At 47.4% G+C, this 19,345-nt stretch overlaps 1 protein-coding gene across 3 annotated transcripts in view; it reads right to left on the bottom strand.

Moving 5' to 3' along the window:
• The window catches only part of Klhl29 (kelch like family member 29), a 294,522-nt gene that overhangs the window by 167,561 nt on the left and 107,616 nt on the right, over positions 1-19,345 (bottom strand). The window contains exons 1-2 of one of the 3 annotated variants that reach the window (XM_076942137.1): positions 2,511-2,579; positions 2,024-2,197 (exon numbers count right to left, since the gene is read on the bottom strand). The exons of the other annotated variants lie outside the window; for them this stretch is intronic. Of the exons in view, the coding sequence (XP_076798252.1) occupies positions 2,024-2,044 (21 nt within the window). The 5' untranslated portion in view covers positions 2,045-2,197; positions 2,511-2,579. Of the gene's footprint in view, positions 1-2,023; positions 2,198-2,510; positions 2,580-19,345 lie in introns of those variants that run through there. 3 annotated transcript variants of the gene reach the window in all.

The following is a 19,345-nucleotide window of genomic DNA, read 5'->3' as shown; positions in this document are numbered from 1 at the left end:
TCAATGGATAGACACGGAAGTGTGAGCCAAATAAACCTTTTTGTCTCCAGCTTGCTTTAGGTCAGAGTTTTCATCCCAGCAATAGAAACTGAGTCTCCGAGGGGCTCTCCACACCAGAGACTTGCATCTCTTTTTTTCCAAGGTCCTGGTCGTGATTTTCCTGGCCATGAGTGTAGCTTTTGCAAGCTCTCTGCTGGCCTTCCTGCAGTTCCTGCCACTGCCCAGTGTCCTTCCAGGGCACACTCTGTACCCCTTTCTTTATAACTTTCTAAATACTCACAATACCCTGCATTTGTAGGTAATGAACCCCACAGTACTCACAGGCATGTCTCAGTTTCTCTGTATACTCTTCATTTTCTTGATATAAAACAAAGACTCTGGAACCTTCTGCTTCGTGACTCAACACTCCTTATGGTAGACTTCTAATTCAAGAATCTTCCGGAAATGTCTTTACCTCCTGGCCTTTCCCTGCCTGTCAAAGCAGAGGAAGCTGAACATCGGTGTCAATATCGTGCTTAAGGACAAAATAACCATTTTCCTAAGAATCTTGGTGATGTCACTTGCATGGCCAGATGGGGCCAAAAAGATGTCAGAGTTACACGCCTCCTGGTTCTGCTTAGACACCAGGGAATGGAGAGGCTTTGTCTTCTCACACATGCTGACCTAAGCTGCAGCTGAACTCTCCAGCAAACCTGGCAGGGACTGGGACATAGACACTGGATCACTGTAATGAGCCCAACAGGTGGAAAAGACAACTGGGTACTGTGTACCTGATCGCTTTCTAAAAATAGCCAGGGGCCCTGGCTCTGCAGGCTCCCTCTGAGCAGGGCCAAGGTTCCATGGCTTCTTCCTAGGTTTTAGAGGAGGGAGACAAGTCTTTGTTCCAGTACCTTCCTTTTAACAGACAAAGCAGATACTGCCCCTCATAAAAGCTCTGGATGGGCTTTGGGAACTGGCCCTGAATCTCCTCTCTTTTAGCAGCGTCCTACTGCATAGGCCAAAGGAACTGTCCCTTGGCTGCTGGGTCATGTGGGAGAGAGAAGGAACAGGGCATGAACAGATGCCAGTGAGTTCTGGGCAGCGCTTCTTGGCCAAGGGACCTGGGAACACAGACGTTCTCCTCAGACCAAGGCACTGACAGCATCAAATAGAAATGCCATGCTCTGAGGTCACGTGGTGAAGCAGAAAAGAAGGAAGGCGTCTTCAAGGCCAACCCCCACCATCTCCACTGCCCTCCAGACTGCGGCCTCAGGAAAAACAGTGGGCAATAGAACAAAGGGGGACCTCTCTCCCAGGCTCAGGCTTGGCTCAGGCTTGAAGCTTCAGGGGCCAGGCTTCTTCCAGCCCTTTCTTCCTTTCTAGGTGTCTAGACAAGAATACTTAGCTCTCAGCACTTAAAAGTCAGTCATGGATTTGGCTTGAGTGCCAGATGTGTGGCTGTACCTGGGTCACTTGGCCAGCTCAGGGAAATATCATAAAAACAAAGCATGCTCTTGAAGTAATGGTATGAATTCTTACCCGAGCACTAAGTCATCAAGCCAAGAACCACAAGTCTGGATAAAAATCACAGGGGAGAACTTACTTTTAAACTACATCTGTAACGAATCTAAATGCCCCCCCCCATTCTCTCCCCACCCCATGGAGCATGCCTGCTGGTTCTGCTTAGAAGCTAGGGAATGGAGAAGCTGTCTTCTTGTAATATTTGCAGGCCACACTTGCTCTTTGTACTGTGAAGTCCCTCAAAAGACTTCTGAAGCCAGTCTTCTTATTGGGACATTGGGAGGGATGCACAGCAATTCTTGTCCTCAGGGCTATCATGCTACCAGCTAGCAGCAACAATGTCCCTCCTGTGTCTTGGTCCCTCCACCTGCTCTAGCCCCTCTCTGAGTCGAAGGCCACAAACACCAGATTGCACGTTCCTCCTTTCTCGGACTATACTGAGATCATATTGCCGAAACGGGACACCCGCCCTCTTCTGCCAGTCCTGGGCCACACTGGCACCAGTGTGTGCACGGTTACCCACCCATGAGCCGTGAACATCCATCACCGTGACTCACGGCTTCTCGTCCCCTTGGCACCTCCTGATCCAGGGCGGCTCGGCACATCACTTCAGGGTCAGACACCTCCCATCTTCCCCGGTGCTCATAGCTGGTGAAGCAGGCACCGGGCCTGTGTCTCTTCTACCCTCTTGCCAGCTCTGGGTTTGGTGTAGTGGAAAGAGATGCAGATAAAAAGCTGAGCACTCCAGTTTGGGCGGGCTCTGCTACGCCCTCGAACAACACAGACAACCACCTCCCTGGCCTGGCAAGGCTTCCCTTTACTTGCCTCAGAGAGGTGAGGAGGAGGGGGGAAAAAAAACCCTGAGTGAGGAAGGGTTTCTTCAGAGTAAAGCTTTAACTGAAGAAATCCATTATCATTACAGTACAGCACTGACGGTGGCCAGGCAGGCTCCCCAACAAGAGGCACAGCTCTGCCTCCACCAGCTTTCTCTCTTTGAGATAAGTACTTACTTCAAGGTTCCCGTTTTCTCTTTGGTCAAAGGAATTGCAGAAGCATGCCAAGCCCCAAGCAGCACAAACAGCGAATAATCGCTTGGAAGAGAGGCTTGCAGAAATGAGTCTTTGCTGGGGACAAGGTCGGCTGGCAGGCTTGGCCTATAAATCACTATGCCCTCCTCGGCTTACTGGCTCACACTGAGAGATGAACTCGGTTGGACTCTGACATTTTCTAGTGTCTAAGACGGTGCCTTGCACACAGTAGGCTTCTACTGATTGTGGGACTGAATAACTGCAAAGGTAGCCAAGGGGGCAAAGCCATGTCCACTCAAACTAGACAGTCCCTATTTGAAGCCTAGGCGAGGGACAGAATCCAAATCAGACTTGGCTTCTGTCTGCAGCAAGTGGGCGGCTCATTCTTGCCAGCCTTGGTTGAAAAGGATTCTGGGGGAGCCCAGGGAGATTAGAATTAACGTACTTACTGTATTATGTTGCATTGGTGATAAGACTAAAATTTTGGGATTTTAAAAATAAGACTCCTGTGTTCTCTGGTTTTTCTCATTAGCGTTGGCAAGGGCCTGAGTTAGCCCGTATGTCCTCTGCTTTAGCATGGAGGAAGGATCATAGACGGCTTGGAAAATTACTTATTCTTCGGACACTCTGTTCCCTGTCTGCTCTCCCTGTGGGACATGGGTCTCCTGCTCACAGATGTGTGTGTGCTGCCATGGCTGGCAACCAGGTGTTGGGGTTTTCTGAACAACATGGAGATTGATACAGGTAAAGGAGTCAGTGGATGTCAGAATACCAGGCAGTTCAGAGGGCCTGTGCTATCCCAAATCCCTGATCTCCTCCAAGTGCCTATAAACACCAGAGGGCAGGCACGGAATTCTCACTCTGTTCTCTAGGGACGGCTCCAACGCTTCGGCATGTCATTGGCATACAGGAATGACAATCCTCAGGATGACAAGTCAAACCCACACATCTCCATGCAGCTTGTCCCGTCTGCAGGGTGGGCTCACCCTGTGTAAACTTTGGTGGCTGCTCTGGGAAGTATGACCATTTGACGGGATGACAGCTGAGGGCTTTACTCTATATGGAGAGAGTTGTCTCCATCACCATGCAGAAGAACTACCTAATAAAGTCAAGCTTGAGCTGGAAGAGGCAAGGCTCCCTCCCCAGAGGCTGGCCACTGAGCCTTAGGAGTGAAGAACATCAGGTTAATCTGTCCTCTTGTCAACTTGAATGACTCTCTAACCTGTGACCAGGCTCCTAATTATTTTTTGATTAAGCCTTTAAAAAGAAAAATGTATCCGGAGGGTGGTTGCACACGCCTTCAATCCCAGCACCTGAGAGACAGAGACAGGCGGATCTCTGAGTTTGAGGTCAGCCTCATCTACAGAGTGAGTTCCAGGTTAGTCAGGGCTAGACTGTCTTGAGAACCTTCTTCTCCCCCCACCCCGCCCCCTACCAAGTATCTAATATGTTCAAAATGAAAAATAGCCACTTTACAGATAGGGATATAACTTAATGGTAGAAAGCCTGCCTACCACATGTGAGGCCCTGAGCTGGATACCCAGAACTGAGAAAAGAGCTGAAAAGCCTCCTTTGTTTATTCGATACCCCAAAGTCAAGGAGCCATCAGCCAAAGCCCTAGAAGAAGCTACCAAAGGATGTCATGACATTCTAGTACGGCAGCTCAGCCTGTGTCCCTAGGAAAGCCTCTCCTGATTACTCACACCCTGGGAGGTGTCTGCACAGAACTCCAGAGAGCAGGTCTGGAGAAACTGTGAGAAGCTGTTGCTTCAAATGACAACAATGGCCATAGCAAGTTTAAAGGATACAGAGAGAAAAGATTCGGAAAGTCTTTGAAGAGCAGGCATGTAGTTCAGCAAGCATAGCCAGCGTTTGCCATTTGGTTCAGGGGCCAATGGGCTAACTGTCTCTCCAGACTCCAGAGAATCTACACACCAATGTATAACAAATGCTTCTAGTAAGGCAATGGTCCTGTAAGAATGTGGACTTCTGAATAGCCTTTGTATCTAGACTCAGATATTTATTATCTGTGCGTGCCTTTTTGCTTAAACCATTTGAGCTTGTTTCATCTCAAGAAATGGGGAATGAAGCTGTTCCTTCTCTTAGGTGGGGGGAAGTAGGGTACTAGAAGATGCTGACTGCCTGGATCCTATAGAAGCTATACTCTGTACACAAAGTACCAAGGATGAGGTAAGCAGATAGCTAGTCCTCTTCCTAAAACATGTCCCCAGTATGGCTAAACTAAAACTTTGGTTCTTTAACGGGAGTAAAGATGACAAAGTAAGGAGAAGCCAGAAGATGCAAGTGTGGGGGTGGGGAGGCAAGAGAGGCGCATCCTCCTCCTCTACCTTCCGGAGACCCATCCCAGATTCCAAGCACTCAGTGAGGGGCCTGGCATGGTTTGATCTAACTGTCCTCCAAGCTCTGCTGCAGCTGTAAAAACTATTGACTGATGATGGATCTTGCACAAGAGCGAAGGGGCTCTCTCAAGGCTACACAGCTCACAACCAGGCTTCACACACTGAATTATCTACTCTAAAGCTAGATCAGCAGCAAGAAGAGCAGCCCAGCCTGAGCAGGCTCAGGAGTGAGTGCATGCCTGATCAGCTGGCTCTAATGCCAGTAAGTGAGCCTAAAGGGTAAGCTACAGTTGCAGCTCCAGTATACTGGGGGCAGGGGGGCAGGTGGGGATTTTGAGACCCCTGGGGGAAGCCACAGCATTGGTCTTATTGGAAGTTTTCTTACATGGTTGAAAGAGAAGAGCCTGAAAACTTCCAGTGCATGAACCCTACTTCCAAAAGCTCTGCATACTGCACACCCATCTCCATTTTCTACAGGTAGGCCAGCCAGGAGGGATTGGGCCCAGGGCCTTCTGAGAGTCCTTCTTGATTGCTATAGAGTCCCCTAAGGGAGTCACATGCATCCACCCCCTGCCGTTTAATCTGCACGTGACTCATCACAGGCTCTTGCCCCATGTTCCAGGCAGAAGGAATCGGAAGAAACACACAGGATACCACCATATACATTTCTTCTAGCCATCTAGTTGTCGACTCTAACTTACGGGCAGTGAAGAAATCGTGCAGCGAAGATGGAAACATCTGAGTGAGGGAGACCGGGCTGCAGCAGAATTTGTTATGTGGAAACAAAGAACCATTGTTGAAGCCCTCTTTGCTACCTCAGCTTCGGTGGATGATAATGTAACATTTGTAGCAGCCATAATATTCAGAGAGGGAAAAGATGCAAATGAACAGAACTTTATTTGGGGCGTGAGGGGTGTCTTAATACTGTGGCTAAAGTTCCTTTTGCTACAACAGAGATATCTATGATAGGAACTTGTCATAATAAGAAGTTTATGAAAAAGCAGCCTTCAACAAAGGAAAACTTTCATGCGGCTGTGACTCAGCTGAAGTGTGGGGTATGTAACCAGTCTCCTGAAGGACAAGATGCCTGGCATTAATCACCAGCTCTTGCTTCTGCCAGAGCGTTCTGTTGGTACCACAGTCTCAGGGCCCAGGAAACAAAGGCCAAGGCAGTGGCCTGAACCTTGGCCTCTCACTAGAGGGGGAGTTCCAGGAATCCACTCATATGGTCCAGCACAATATGCTCTGTTCTCAATGCCTTCCTTCTCCCAGGAGGCCCTGCTGGGTTGACAGTAGACAGTGAACCCAGAAGGCTAGACAGAAAGGTCCCTCAACTCCTCTCCCTGCAATGTTCCCACTCCACAGACCTGCACAAGCAACTGCAGGTGCTTGTCCCAGGTCCCTTGAAACTGAGGAGGCCAAAGTGGGTAAATGAACACAGCACACATCCCTCAGGGTACTCCATTTAGACTCTAAGAGGAGTTTAGCAGTTCTCAACTTAGAGGGTCTGTTATCAGCTTTCCTGCATAGCAGATATTTACATTATGGTTCATAACAGTAGCAAAATTACAGTATAAAGTAAGTAACAATGAAATAATTTTATGGTTGGTGGGGGGGGGGTCACCACACCATGAGGAACTGTATTAAAGGGCTGCACATTAGAAAAGTTGAGAACCACTACCTTAAAGAGATGGATGGACAGCAGTCTGTCTAATGAGGCATCACTCTCTTTTGGGATGTTCACCTTCAGTGGGACTGGGAGGTTTTTTTTGGCTTATTCTGGTCTTTCTTTTACTTCTTTGCCTGGCTTTTTTCCTAGGCTGGGTAGGGGAAATCACGAGGGGGTTAATATTGTCACCCTCTCTGATGACAGATTCCACATGGGGTGACATATCAGGGCTGAGTTCATACCTTGCTCTTCTGGGTAGGCTTGAACTGGTGGTGCTCTTTCAGCTGTCTGGAGGCTGTCTGTTCTGCCCTGGCCAGCAGAAATTATCAGATACCATAGAGGTTGGTAGTGTGGGACTGAGCTTGGGGGTGGGAGAGCCCTGGGGGGGGGCAAGTGAGGGGCTGTGTGGCAGGGGTCCTGGAGAGTCTCAAAGGCTGACAAAAAGGAGCTGGACTTTAGTTGTGAAACGGCCCTAGGTAGGAGTTTAGAGACTGTACGGATATAGGTTTGAGAAGAACCCTGATCTGGAGAGCACACTTTAGGCAGCAGTTGATGCAGGATCCCAGAGCTAGTTCTTTGGAACTGATTGGCATCTAAATGGGCTCAGTCTTTCCCTGTCATTAGGACTGCCCACAGGAAGTCACTACCCCAGAGTGTCTCCCAAAGGACTCCATGGAGATGCCACCTGCCTCTGATGCTTGGACAAGGTTCCCTCAACCACATTTTGGTATGTCACCTGATTCATCAGGAGCGGAGCTTAGAGTGACTGTGGGAGCTTGGTGGTTAGGAGCTGGATGGAACTCAGAACCAGGGTTGTGTGTTAGGTGTGCAGCTGTGGTGTGTGCCCAGTGAGGACCACAGCTGAGCACAGATAGGATGTCACAGAGGGCTGAGAGATGTTCTTGGCCTCGATGCAGATCTGACAGTGTTGAGGGACCAGGCATGGCACAGCAGGAGGGGTGTCAGTGGGGACCAGGCTGCAGGAAGCCTTCCCCAGGATGAAGGAAATATGTAGCCATCTTCAGAGAGATGGCAGGGCCCAAGCATTGGCAGGGTGTCCAGGCTGTCTTTCCAGGCCAACAAGAGGTCATAAGCACAGGTCTGAGTAAGACAGTGGGGTGTGGCAGACAGGGGGATACCCAAGCCTTTGCAGAAAGCAGCTCCCCAGTTCTTTATAGCCTTGTTTGTGTTCCCTAAGCTCTGTGCCTCCCAGACACTGAGCCTCCCAGAGAACCACTGTGTTCTAATACCAGCTACCTGTGACATGTGGCAGGCACAGCTTGTCTTTATTTCTAAGTAAGAAAAATAAAAATGGAAAACGTCTCCACAGTCTCCCTCCCACAAAGAATATTATACAGCCCCTCAAGGAAGGAACTCAGAACCAGGGTTCACCATTTTGCCTCAAGGGTCAGAGGCAGTGTTACACAAAACAGAAAGGAGTCATGGGCCGCCTTTAATGGCTTCTCCACTTGGGGTCAGCACACAGTTGCTGAGGAAGAGAGTTTCTAGGCTAAGTCCAGGGTCTACAACAGTTAAGTATGTGTTCCTGAAGATTGTGGATGTGATGGGAAAGTAAGTTCTTAGCTCACAAAACTGCATTTCAGTATTACTGCAGCTACTGAAAGTCAGAATCACAACTAGTATGTCTATACTAACCTCCTTTGAACATTTTTCATGTGACATATATGATCTCATTGATCCCTGGGATTAAATACTCTGAGATAGGTATTCCCAGTGTCACCATTTTGTAGCTAAGAAAATAGAATTAGAGATAACAAATGATTTTTTTTTTTTATGAAGTAGCCCAGGGGGTCAAGTTTTGAACCTATATAACCTGAGGGGGGAAAAAATGTGCCAACTTCACTCTTCTATCTACTGACATCTAATCTGCTCCATGATATTGTTTTTACACACACACACACACACACACACACACACACACACGCACACACGCACACACGCACACACGCACACACGCACACACGCACACACGCACACACACGTACCACACATATATATAATAAACATATATACATGTATATGTATATCTAAAATATATATATAAATACATGTATGTATGTATGTGTGTCCAGAGCAGAGAGAGAAACAATAGACTGAACATGGCCAGCAGACTGGACCTGGCCATGAGAGAAGCAGGAGCAGAGCAGAGAGACAAAGAGAGGGGGAGCACAGGAGAGTAGAGACAGGGGGAGGAGGGAGACAGAGAGAGGGGTAGGATGACAAAGAGAAGAGCAGAGCTGAAATAGCAGGGTTATAATGAGTGGCTGGGGTGGGGGAGGGGAACCCCTTAGCTGGAGGAGCTTAGGATAAGGGAGGAGGTGAGGTGGGATTAGGATACTGGGGAAGCTGGGAGGCCAGGGAGGCCAGGGTGGCCTGCCTGCATGTGGGAATGCTAATAGACATCGCAGCTAGCCATTTGTCCCTTCTGCCTTCTGGAATTTGGAGAAATAGTTTGTTTTGGACCTGACGGCTAGATACTTCTTAAGGCTCAAAGACTGGAACACAGGAGCATTTTGGGAAAGATATTGTTAACAGTGTGTTTTTCAAGTGGTGGGAGTGGGGCCAGCATCTTTTACATAAAGAGGTGGTGCATAAGCTAGAGATGAAGGGTCCTTAATGGCCATCCAGCCACCTGGTCCTGATGACACATTGGAAACATGAACGTAGCGTCTCATTAGGAGAAAAACCAAAGCTTACACAACAACCCAGTATCTGCTCTGTTGGAAAGATGGGCAAAGAGTCTGGATGGCCGCTAACTCCTAAGTTCATATTAATTAGGTTCTTAAAAAAAAAAAAAACCCACCAAATTGTTTATATGTCTAAGTTTCAAGGAAAAAAAAGGCGGCAGATGGCTGGCTCCAGGCTAGAGGAGAGCAACCGAGACAGGGTTCTATTCTTCTCATCGTGTCCACAGCAGCCTGGGAAGAATATGGTTTTTTTGGATGAAGCTTCTCTGTGGACTGTGAGGCCTTTGTGCTATGAAGTAACTGATCTGTGCAATAGGCAGGCTTGGTGGAGAGGTTCCTGTTCTCAGGATGGCTGTTACCAGTCAAATGGAGGCTCCCCTGCCTCTCCTTCCCTAGATCCAGCCTTGGAACCTTGGTGTGGATGCTGACAATGAGGTCCTTCTATGCCCATGCCACCCCTAATCAGCCTAGTAGTATACGGCAAGCTGGGGTCTGCTCACTGATTCCCCCGTTGTCTCCCCAGCTCCTAGACCAGGCCAGGACTGGAATGGCAGCGGATTTGCTGGTTGTCCAACTGGCCTAAGGGTCTACTTCCCAAGCCCTTGCTTATAAACAGCATGCACTCTAAATCCTCTGCCAGGCAGCCAGCTGTCTGTAACTCAGATGATTCTTTGCTGTGGAAACAAGGCCGACTCTGGTCACGAGGTGCCTGACTTGACTGAGGAGGTGGATATAGCTGCAGTCTAGCTTGCTGAGCCATGGCGCAAGAAAAGTGTCTGTAGTATAGGTAGGAAGAGGGAGAGAAAGCAGGTCAATGTCTCAATGCGTTTGGTTCCCGGAACCAGGGTAGAGGTGGGAGAAGGGAACTGACTCCATGTCTTAGCCTTCTTTTCTTGGTCCCCACCTCTTCTGTTTTCTCTCTTCTATCTCTTCTTTTGCTCTACACCCTTCTCCTCTGGTCCAATCTGCTCATCATGTTTCGTCTACTGCTTTCTCTCCCTGCTCTGGATTCTTCCAGATGCCTCTGGTTATACTCATTTTTATATCTACAATAGAAACCTTCCCCTCCAACATACCTTGGAGCATTGGAAGTGGAATCCTGCCTTGGCTTCTTTCTACATGTCCCTTACTGCTCAGCTCAGCTACAGAGACTAAGCTGGGTGTGGGTGTCCATCATGTCCTGCTGAAGCTCAAATTTAGGAGCGCCAGAGAACCCTTCTCAGCACTAAGGTGGGATAAGAGACCCTGCTACTCAGCTCAGAGTCTAATTAATGCCAGGGCTTAGGTGATTTGACTAGAACCCACAGCTTCTGAGTTATAGAACTGTTTTACTTACTTATTAAATAAAATGAATTAATTTAATAAAGCACACAGGTCTGGTTCCAGGCTGGGATACCTGTTAATCAGCCTGTCAGATGCACTTGCTCATGGAGCCGCTAAAGAAAACGAACTCTGGGTTTGACGCTGCCTGGAGCTGTAATTTTGAAGGCAATACTTCCTCCTTGTTCTAAAGGAAGGCTGAAGTCCTTGGGGAAGACAGGCGGTACTGGGGCCACTGATGGGCTCGATGAGGCGTTATTGCCTTTATGGAGAGGGCCTGTTCTGTTGGCTAGCTGCCTATGAACTTGTTCTAAGCCAGCACACGATTGAAAACAATGCCATGCTGAGCTGCACCCTGCCCTTTGCACGCCGTTTGAGAGCTGCTGTCGGTTCTACTTATGACTTCATTCATGGGAGACCTTCTTCCATCCGTCATCGTGTTGGGTCCAGGGACTGTCAAGATGGAACAAACAGCACAGTATTCAGACCTTTCCAGGGGGCTTTTAGGGGCTTGTTGCAATTGTGATAAGAATAATTACAGAGAAACATGGGTGTTATAGGACAGGGACAAAATGTCCTGAAGGCCTATAGTCACAGATGGGAACAAGCTTCTTGGAGGAGGTGAAGCCTGAGTTCAGCAAGGTGAGGAGGGGGAGGGGCATCCAGTGCAGAAAAGATGTCCTTAGTGATGAAGATGGAGGTGAGAGTTACCACTTAGGATCTGCAAGGGGCTTAACTAAATGAACAAAACAAACAGGGCCATGCCTAAACTACACAATCAGAGAGCCAGGGGAGATGGGAGGGCATTGATGAGTATCTCAGGATACTGAGAACCAATAAGAACCCTCCCCAGGGCCAAGATGGTCAGAATGGGGAGATTGATATTCTGGAGAAATATCCAGAAGTAATTTTGGTTGAGCCTTGGCAACTGATTGGCTCTCAAGTTCATTCATTGGTTCATCAAATAGTTCTTGAAGGTCCTACGCCTGCCAGGCTACTGCATGGATTGGAAGTAGTGACCCACCAAAGGTGAACCCTAGCTTGTAGGTTTGAGAGACCAGAGAGCTGGGATCGGAATGGCCAAGAGATGAGGATGTTAGGGGAGGGACTTCAGGGGAGTCTTTAGTGAGTGTGCAGGAGCTTGAAGCATGAACATTTCACACTGGAGAACCAAGTAAGGAAAAACAGTAAGAACAGAGGCCTGTGGCCAAAGAGCCTCTGCCAAACAGAAAGACGAGATCCTATTTTCAGAGTCTAGGGGCCTTGAGTCATTGTCAACACAGACAAGAGCCTCAAGCACTGCCCTCCATGTGTTTCATAGTCCCTGAAAGATATTCAGTGACATCTCTTCATTAGTCAATGATGGCCGTGCATGTTATGTTGTCAAGTAGCTTCGCAAAGTTTGCAGAGAGAGGGGCCAAATTGCTGCCATCATCTGTTCTCAGATTCTTGCTCTCAGCCCTCACCTGCAAAGCCCAACGAGTACCTTTCGGGATAGGCTGGCACGAAGGAAGACACTTGCAGGGTCTTGCAGGCAACTTCCAAGGAAAACCATCATTCTAGCTTCTTGCTGGCCTACCTCATGCTCTACTTCCTGAATCTACTTAAGGCTTCTCAGATCAGGAATTCCTGGCTCCAAGACTTCCTTCTTGTTGTTGTTGTCCCTTGCCCAGGTCTCTTGGAGGTACCTGGAGGGTTTCAAGAATGGGGAAAGTGGAGAGCATAGTGCAAAGCTCCTCAGATGGCAATCAGGCAATTGCATTTCATGCTCCCTGGAGACTCCCCAGCCCCACTCCCTGGTAGCATAATTACAAATGTCTCCATCCTTACAAACCCTTCCTACGCACTGCAGAAAGGAATACAATTCCTGGCTGTCCAAATTACAACAGACCATAATGCACAAAAGCAATAAACACAGGTTCTAACAGCAATAAGATACCACTTATTGTAAACAACGTGTGTGTGTGTGTGTGTGTGTGTGTGTGTGTGTGATTTATTGTGTTTCAAGCAGATTCGGCATTACTCTTTAAAAGATTTGGTTATTCTTATTTTCAAGCCAGAGTTGCTGGCAGCCAGCTGACGTCAGACAAAATTGCTCAAACGCAGCAGATTTTAAAAATAGGGCCGTTGTGGTGTTAAGACAATAATAATAGAAAATTTGGGGTATCTGTAGGCTGATGTGAAGCTCCAAAGATAGGGCCTGGGCTTCTGCCTCATGCTTCCTAAGTGAATTCTCACTTCCGGATGCCCACTCTTCTCCTTAGCGATGTGGATGGAGGAGGAGGAGACTGCTAATTGGAGTGGGCTGAGTGACAGTCTGGCTTATCGCATCAAGCTGTGCAATGTACCCACTCTGGCCTCAGTTGGCTTTGGGAGCTAGATTCTGGCAGAGTCAAAAATCTAAGTTGAAACAGCACATTTTGAACTGTGAGGTCTGCAGTGACCCCCCTCCCCGTCTCCCCCCAAAAAGCTTGCTTTATCAGGCCTAAGTGACCCTTGACTTCTTGACTCTTGCAACTCTATCCACTGTTCAAGGAACAGAGAGAGGCCCAGCAGCAGGGCATGAGATTAGGAAGCAAGGACAATTCCCAGATCAAAGTAGATATTCTCAAGCTGGATTCTGAGAAATCTAAGGATCATATATGGGCATTTTAGTGACCCCTGAAAAGGCCATATCTGCTTCACGTAGGGAGCTGTTTTCTATTTATTGCCAGTAGTTTGTTTCCATAAGATTGTTTGGGGAAAGATTAGAATTAATCTTCTAATAAAAGCCAGTAAATTCTGCTTCTGACCTACCCCCTCCTCCACTGAATTCAACATCTCTCCCTGATTTTAGCAGCACAGAGATGAGACTCTGAGGTCAGAACACTCTGACGCTCTTGTCCCCATCTTCTTAGAAATCACTGTGTTTGAGGCCCAATAGGGGTGACAGTGGCTAACCTGCTCCAAGCTACTCTGGCCATAACTCTGGTACTTGATTTGAAGGTAAACTGAAGGTAAGGAGTGCATCTGGAGGCGTCTCCCTAAGAAGCAGTGCTTCCACATGGGCACTGAAGCTACATCTCCTGGAATCTCTGGGGACCTTAAAAGAGACCCCCTTTAACCAACACCAGTGCTGTGGGCTCTGGGGATTGAAAGGAACACACATAGCTCTGTACCATCTGACATGTAATTTCAGGCTGGGAGGCGAAGCTCTCTGTTCTTAGCTTGGAGCAGAGAGCAGAAAGATCACTGAACTATACAGATCCCGATAAGAAAAATGGATTTGTTAGTGACTGCCCAGTCCTCCGAGAACAGTCATGATATCTTGCTTGCAGTAAATTCTCTGAACATCACTTGTCTAGGTGGAAAAAGAAAACGTATTGATTGTTAACATTTACTGAAGATGTATATTCTAGGTACTATTTTAAACTCCTTTCACAATTAACTGGTTTAACCCTCCTCATGCTGGGTGACAGCTGATCTTACATTAGGTGAATGCCTATAATAAAGATGGGGAAACTGAGTCACAAGGAAGTTAGTTTGTGTGCTGAAGTTGCTGTGAACTCAGCTCTCAAGCCCACAGAACTTGGTCTGCTTTCTACCTATCTACACGCATTCTTTTCCATTGTGAGCCCTGCCAGTTTTCTCTCTGTGAGGTCTCTTCAGGTCTGTGGTGGCTGGATCGATACATGTATACGAAGATAGGACAAATGCCACTTAAAACAACAGCATTGATGTTCTTCATCTGCCAGAGTCACTAGTCATTGTCAACATTCAAACCGTGGCTGGACACTGTTCACTGGTCTTCCCATATCCTCCCAGCCAACTCTCTCCCTCTTGAGATAAAGGCTGGTCAGAGTCTGAGTCACGCAGAACATCTGAAACCATAAAGGTGGCAGCCCCTTGACAGGCACTGATGTGTCATGCTCTGATAGCATGCCCCCAGACAGCAAACACCAATTTCAGAAAATACAAAATTTGCTTTTTTGATAAAGACAACAGCATCCCTGTCCACAAATGTTTCTAACCTTCAGCCTTGACTCCTTCCTACGTAGACACTTGAGGAACATGGCTTCTCTAACCTTCCCAGCTCCTCTGGTGACCTTCTTCCCTATTTCCAAGCTGCTGTGTCTCTGTCATGCATCCACTGACCACTCCAGTACAGGAAGTCTTCTGTTTTCTTTACTTGTCTCACAGGGCTTGTTTCCTCATCCAGGGAGCAGAACCTCTGTGAACACTTCAATTTCCCAGGAAGATGTTAAATTGTGTCTACATTCTTATGAGTTTTTCTTTTTCTTCTCCATTCATGTGTGTGCTGCACTGTATGTGTGTGGAGTTTATGTGTGCATGTGTGTATGCCCATGCACACCTCTGTGAAGGCCACAGGAAGATGCTGGATTACCTGCTAGCATTCGTCCTTTACTGTTTGAGACAGAGTCCCTCCCTGAATCTAGAGCTAGGCCCGCAGGCAGCAATCCCCAGTGTCTCTCCTATCAGGCTCCTATAATACTAGGGTTATAAGTATGAGCGTGATAATGCCCAACTCTTTACACAGGTGACAGAGATTTAAACTCAGGTCTTCATGTTCATACAGAAAGTGCTTTACCTTGGAGACATCTCTACAATCCCTCTTAGAGTGGTTTATTTTATTTATTCATTTTTAAAAATGTTTTTAGTTGTGAGCCTAGCCTTTAACAGCCAAGCTGTCTCTCCAGCCAGAGACTTTGTATTTGGGGTATGTGTCTTTAGAACTCACATCTCTATATATTGCATGCTCTAGAAGCTTCTGAGATTGGCACTGTGTTAACCTTCAGAAGGAAGTAGTCACGCTGCCATCTTGATCTTGTTTATCTGCTCTGGAGGATCACGAGATGACACCTTTCTGTTGAGTTGGCGCTCTAGCCTGTCCTTCTTTGCAGTGACAACTCTAGTAAATGAATCCACCATCCACAGCAGATATATACATTTTTCTTTTTGGTTCCAAGCTCAGCCTCGCCAAGCTATTTAACTGACCATGTCCTTCACTGGAGTTTTCTACTGCCCCGCTGTGCTCAGCAGTCTGACAGACTCTATATGGCACCCTGATGTTGGCACAGAAGATGGTTTGACACGGTGTCTCTCATCAGCTGCATTCCTGCCCACCTCGGGTTTCAGCCACTGACTTCTCCCTGAGGGCAGAAGCCATTCTCCTGCTGGAGCTCCAACCTTTCAACACCCAGCACTTACTACATCCCGTTGTTCATGCCACCTCCTTGGACAGGGTGTGGCTGCCTTTCCTCCCTGCTAGATAAGCCCAGTATTATCACCTATAAGGCTAGGCTGGTGGCAATCAGGGCCCTGAGGGCAGACTTTCAAGAAGGTGACATCTTTGCTTGTCTCTGCTTGTGTCTGGGAGGTGGTGAGAGCCATGGCAAAGCTGCTCAGAGTGACAGTCCAGTCCACAGTCACTCACACTTTGCCTAGGGTTGCCGTACACAGCAGGCTTTCAACAGCATAGGTGCTCAGAGCCAGGCGTTGTCAAGCAAAAGGTTCCTAGGGCCATACATTAAACTCTGGGTACCAAACAAGAAAGAGACTCCATATCAAATTATAGCAATCATAGCAGGTGTTGGTCACTGGTTACTGGCTTGTTCTCCTTGTTCTGAACACGACTCAGTTCATCCTCGGGCACAAGGGCTAGAGTTAAGCTTTTGGAAAGCACGAGTTAAACCTTCTCCTCTGTCACTGTCACAAGGCCTCATGCTACATAAAGGGTCTTTAGGACACTCTCAGCTTTTCCTCTTCCTCATTTCCTCCTTCCCTTGATCCTGTTTTCTCCCTGGGGTATGGGTGGTTGTGTAGCCAGGATGATTAACTTCACTGGGACTATAATCTCGGGAAGGAACGGAACGGAAATCATTTTTGGAATATAAATCAAGTAAGATTTCCAGTTGAAGTTATTTAAAAGAAATTAATTGACTTGTACTAGCCACAATACACTGATAAGAGTTCATTGCCAAGTCTGTCAGGAGTAATGAAAAAAAATAAACAGTTAATAAAATTCAGCTGTCAAAAGTAGCTTGCAGTGACTTTGGAGGTGTCCCCCGGCCCCTGGGTTACAGGGGGCTCGGGTGTTCAGGTCTGTAGGAGCTGGCCTCAGGCCTTACTGTATTTTTCCTTTGTGTGGGATTACTTGAGTTTTAACACTGTAAGATTCTTAGGGCTGAGACTTTTTCCCAAGCTGCTTTGTATTTCTGTATGGCACTAGGCACATATTAAATCACAGCAGATCACAGCTGAAGGAAGGATGCTGGTGAGATAAGGATGGTTTTGCATTCAGTGGTTCATTTCCCTTTTCATTTGAAAGGCCTTCTAAAGAGATATTTCTCCTCCCCCTTATCGACTGTAATGACCCTAAGGAGAAGGGAGTGGCAATATTTAATTAAAGACATCATTGGCTTCTCTCTTACACCCTCTCAAATCCATGGATGAAGATAAGTTGTGAACACACACACACACACACACACACACACACACACACACACACACAGAGAGAGAGAGAGAGAGAGAGAGAGAGAGAGAGAGAGAGAGAGAGAGAGAGTCTCTATCTTGTAATTCTATGCAAGACCTTGGCAGCTAGTCTCACCACACGTATTCTCTACCTCACACACACAGACACTATTGCACATCATGGCCCAAGCGGGAGCGATTTGATGTTCTCATTAAAGACGAGTCTTTGCAGCACAGAGTCAGAAACGACCTATGTCCTCAAGACTCCACCAGCCCATGGATGTTACCACAGCTTCTTCCTGCCCTGGATCTTTGAGCAAATACTCTGAGCACTGACTAGCACACACTCTAGACCTAAAGAAGTGACAGACCCATATTTGGGTAAGAAGAATCACATGCGACATACTGTTTTAGACATATCCCAAGGCTCATTTGATTCTCGTAGTTGGGGTATTATTCTCACTATTTACATTCTTCAGAGAAGGGATCAGAGGCACAGGGAGTTTTGGTAACCTGTTCAAAGTGAATCGGTAGGGAACATATCCAAGACTAGAACCAGTAATTCCATTTGAGATGTAGGGAAAAAAGTGACTGAGAAATGCTTGCTGAATGGCTTGAGCTGAGTCCGTGGACTATAGAAACCCAGGTGGGAACCCCAGTGTGGTCACACTCAAGGGATCTGCACACCAAAGACTCACACGGCTCCTTGCCAAGGCCTCGGCTTTCATCTACAAGGTGGATCTGCAGGAGAGTTGCTGTGTCAGGCTATAACCTGGGGTCATTTTACAACTCTGTGGTCACCCCATGCCCAGCAAGGAGCAAAGTCTATGTTCTCTGTTCTTTGATTTGTGAATAAGCTGAACAACAAAGTTTAAGTGACAGGGCTTGACTCTGAAGCCATCCTGTGAAAAGTGGCACAGACCTGATCTGTCATCTGTCACCTGCCAACTAGGCTCTTAGCTCCCTTTAAGTGGGCAGTGGACAGCACTGATGGAGATTCAGCGTAGCCCCAGCAATGAGGGTGCTCGTGTGCCAATGCCTTCAGTGTCATTGTGGTGGTTTGAATAAAGTGACCCACATAAGATTCATGTGTTTGAATGCCTGACCCATAGGGAGTGGCACTATTAGGAGGTTTGGCTTTGTTGCAGTAAGTGTGGCCTTGTTAGAGGAAGGGTGTCACTGTGAAAGTGGGCTTTGAGGTCTCATATATGTTCAAGCCATGCCCAGTGACACAGTCTCCTTTTGCTGCTTGAGGCTCAAGGTGTAAAACTCTCAGCCCCTTCTCCAGCACCATGTCTGCCTGCATGCTGTCCATGTTTCCTGCCATGGACTAAATAATGGACTAAATCTCTGAACTGTAAGCCAGCCTTAGTTAGATCTTTTTCCTTTATAAGAGTTACTGTGGTCATGGTGTCTCTTCACAGCAATAAAACTCTTACTGAGACAGTCATGGTAACAAAAATACCTGACAGAAACAAATAAAGATTTATTTTGGCTCATGGTTTTAGTCTGTGGTTGCTTGTCCCATCTGCTTAGGGACAATACCGTTAACATTGGGAGGCTATGGGGAGGGCTGTTTATCTCATGCCAGACAGGATGCAGAGAGACAGGGACAGAAAATGGACCAGGGACGATGCCTCCAAAAGACCACCCTCAATAATCTACTTCCTCCAGCTAGATCCTTTTAAATTGTACACTGTCTCCCCCAAAATACCACTTCCAGCAGGGGATCGAGCCTTCACTTATGGGATTATTTGGGGGAGATGCTTCATACCCAAGCTCTAACCTTCTGGATACCATCAGTATCCAGTAAACACTGGACCCCAGAAGCAGGAGCTGGCTATAGGGGAAACATGCATGCAGGAGGAGCCAGACACCTGGTTGTGTGATATTCTGTGTTCAGTTTCCTGCCTCCCTCTCTGACCTTTGAGGGTGCTGCTTTGTACATCCTACCATCATATCAGCAGCTATTGAGAAGGAGCTAGAATCCAGAACCTGCCACTTAGGCCAGTGTATTAAAAGGAGTCTTTGGCAAAGAAATGGAGTGACACAAATTACCGACTATGAGATATAATTCCTGTGGCCATCCTTCATGTGGGGATTGTCTTCATTGCAAACTGGAGGTGGAGGGCCTTATTTCACTGAGGAACATAGGAGGTGTGAGGCAAAGACATCATGGTGACAGGCCTGCACGGTCGAAGGGGCAGGATGCAAGGCTTCCTACGCCCCCGATGTCACTAAGAAATGCCAGTTCATCATATTCAGTAATGGAAGACCCTTGAACAAAAG

This window comes from Arvicanthis niloticus, chromosome 11, assembly GCF_011762505.2.
Source record: "Arvicanthis niloticus isolate mArvNil1 chromosome 11, mArvNil1.pat.X, whole genome shotgun sequence".
Taxonomy (NCBI): Eukaryota; Metazoa; Chordata; class Mammalia; order Rodentia; family Muridae; genus Arvicanthis; species Arvicanthis niloticus.
Note: the sequence above shows the minus strand (reverse complement) of the source record. Positions and strands in the feature narration are given on the sequence as shown.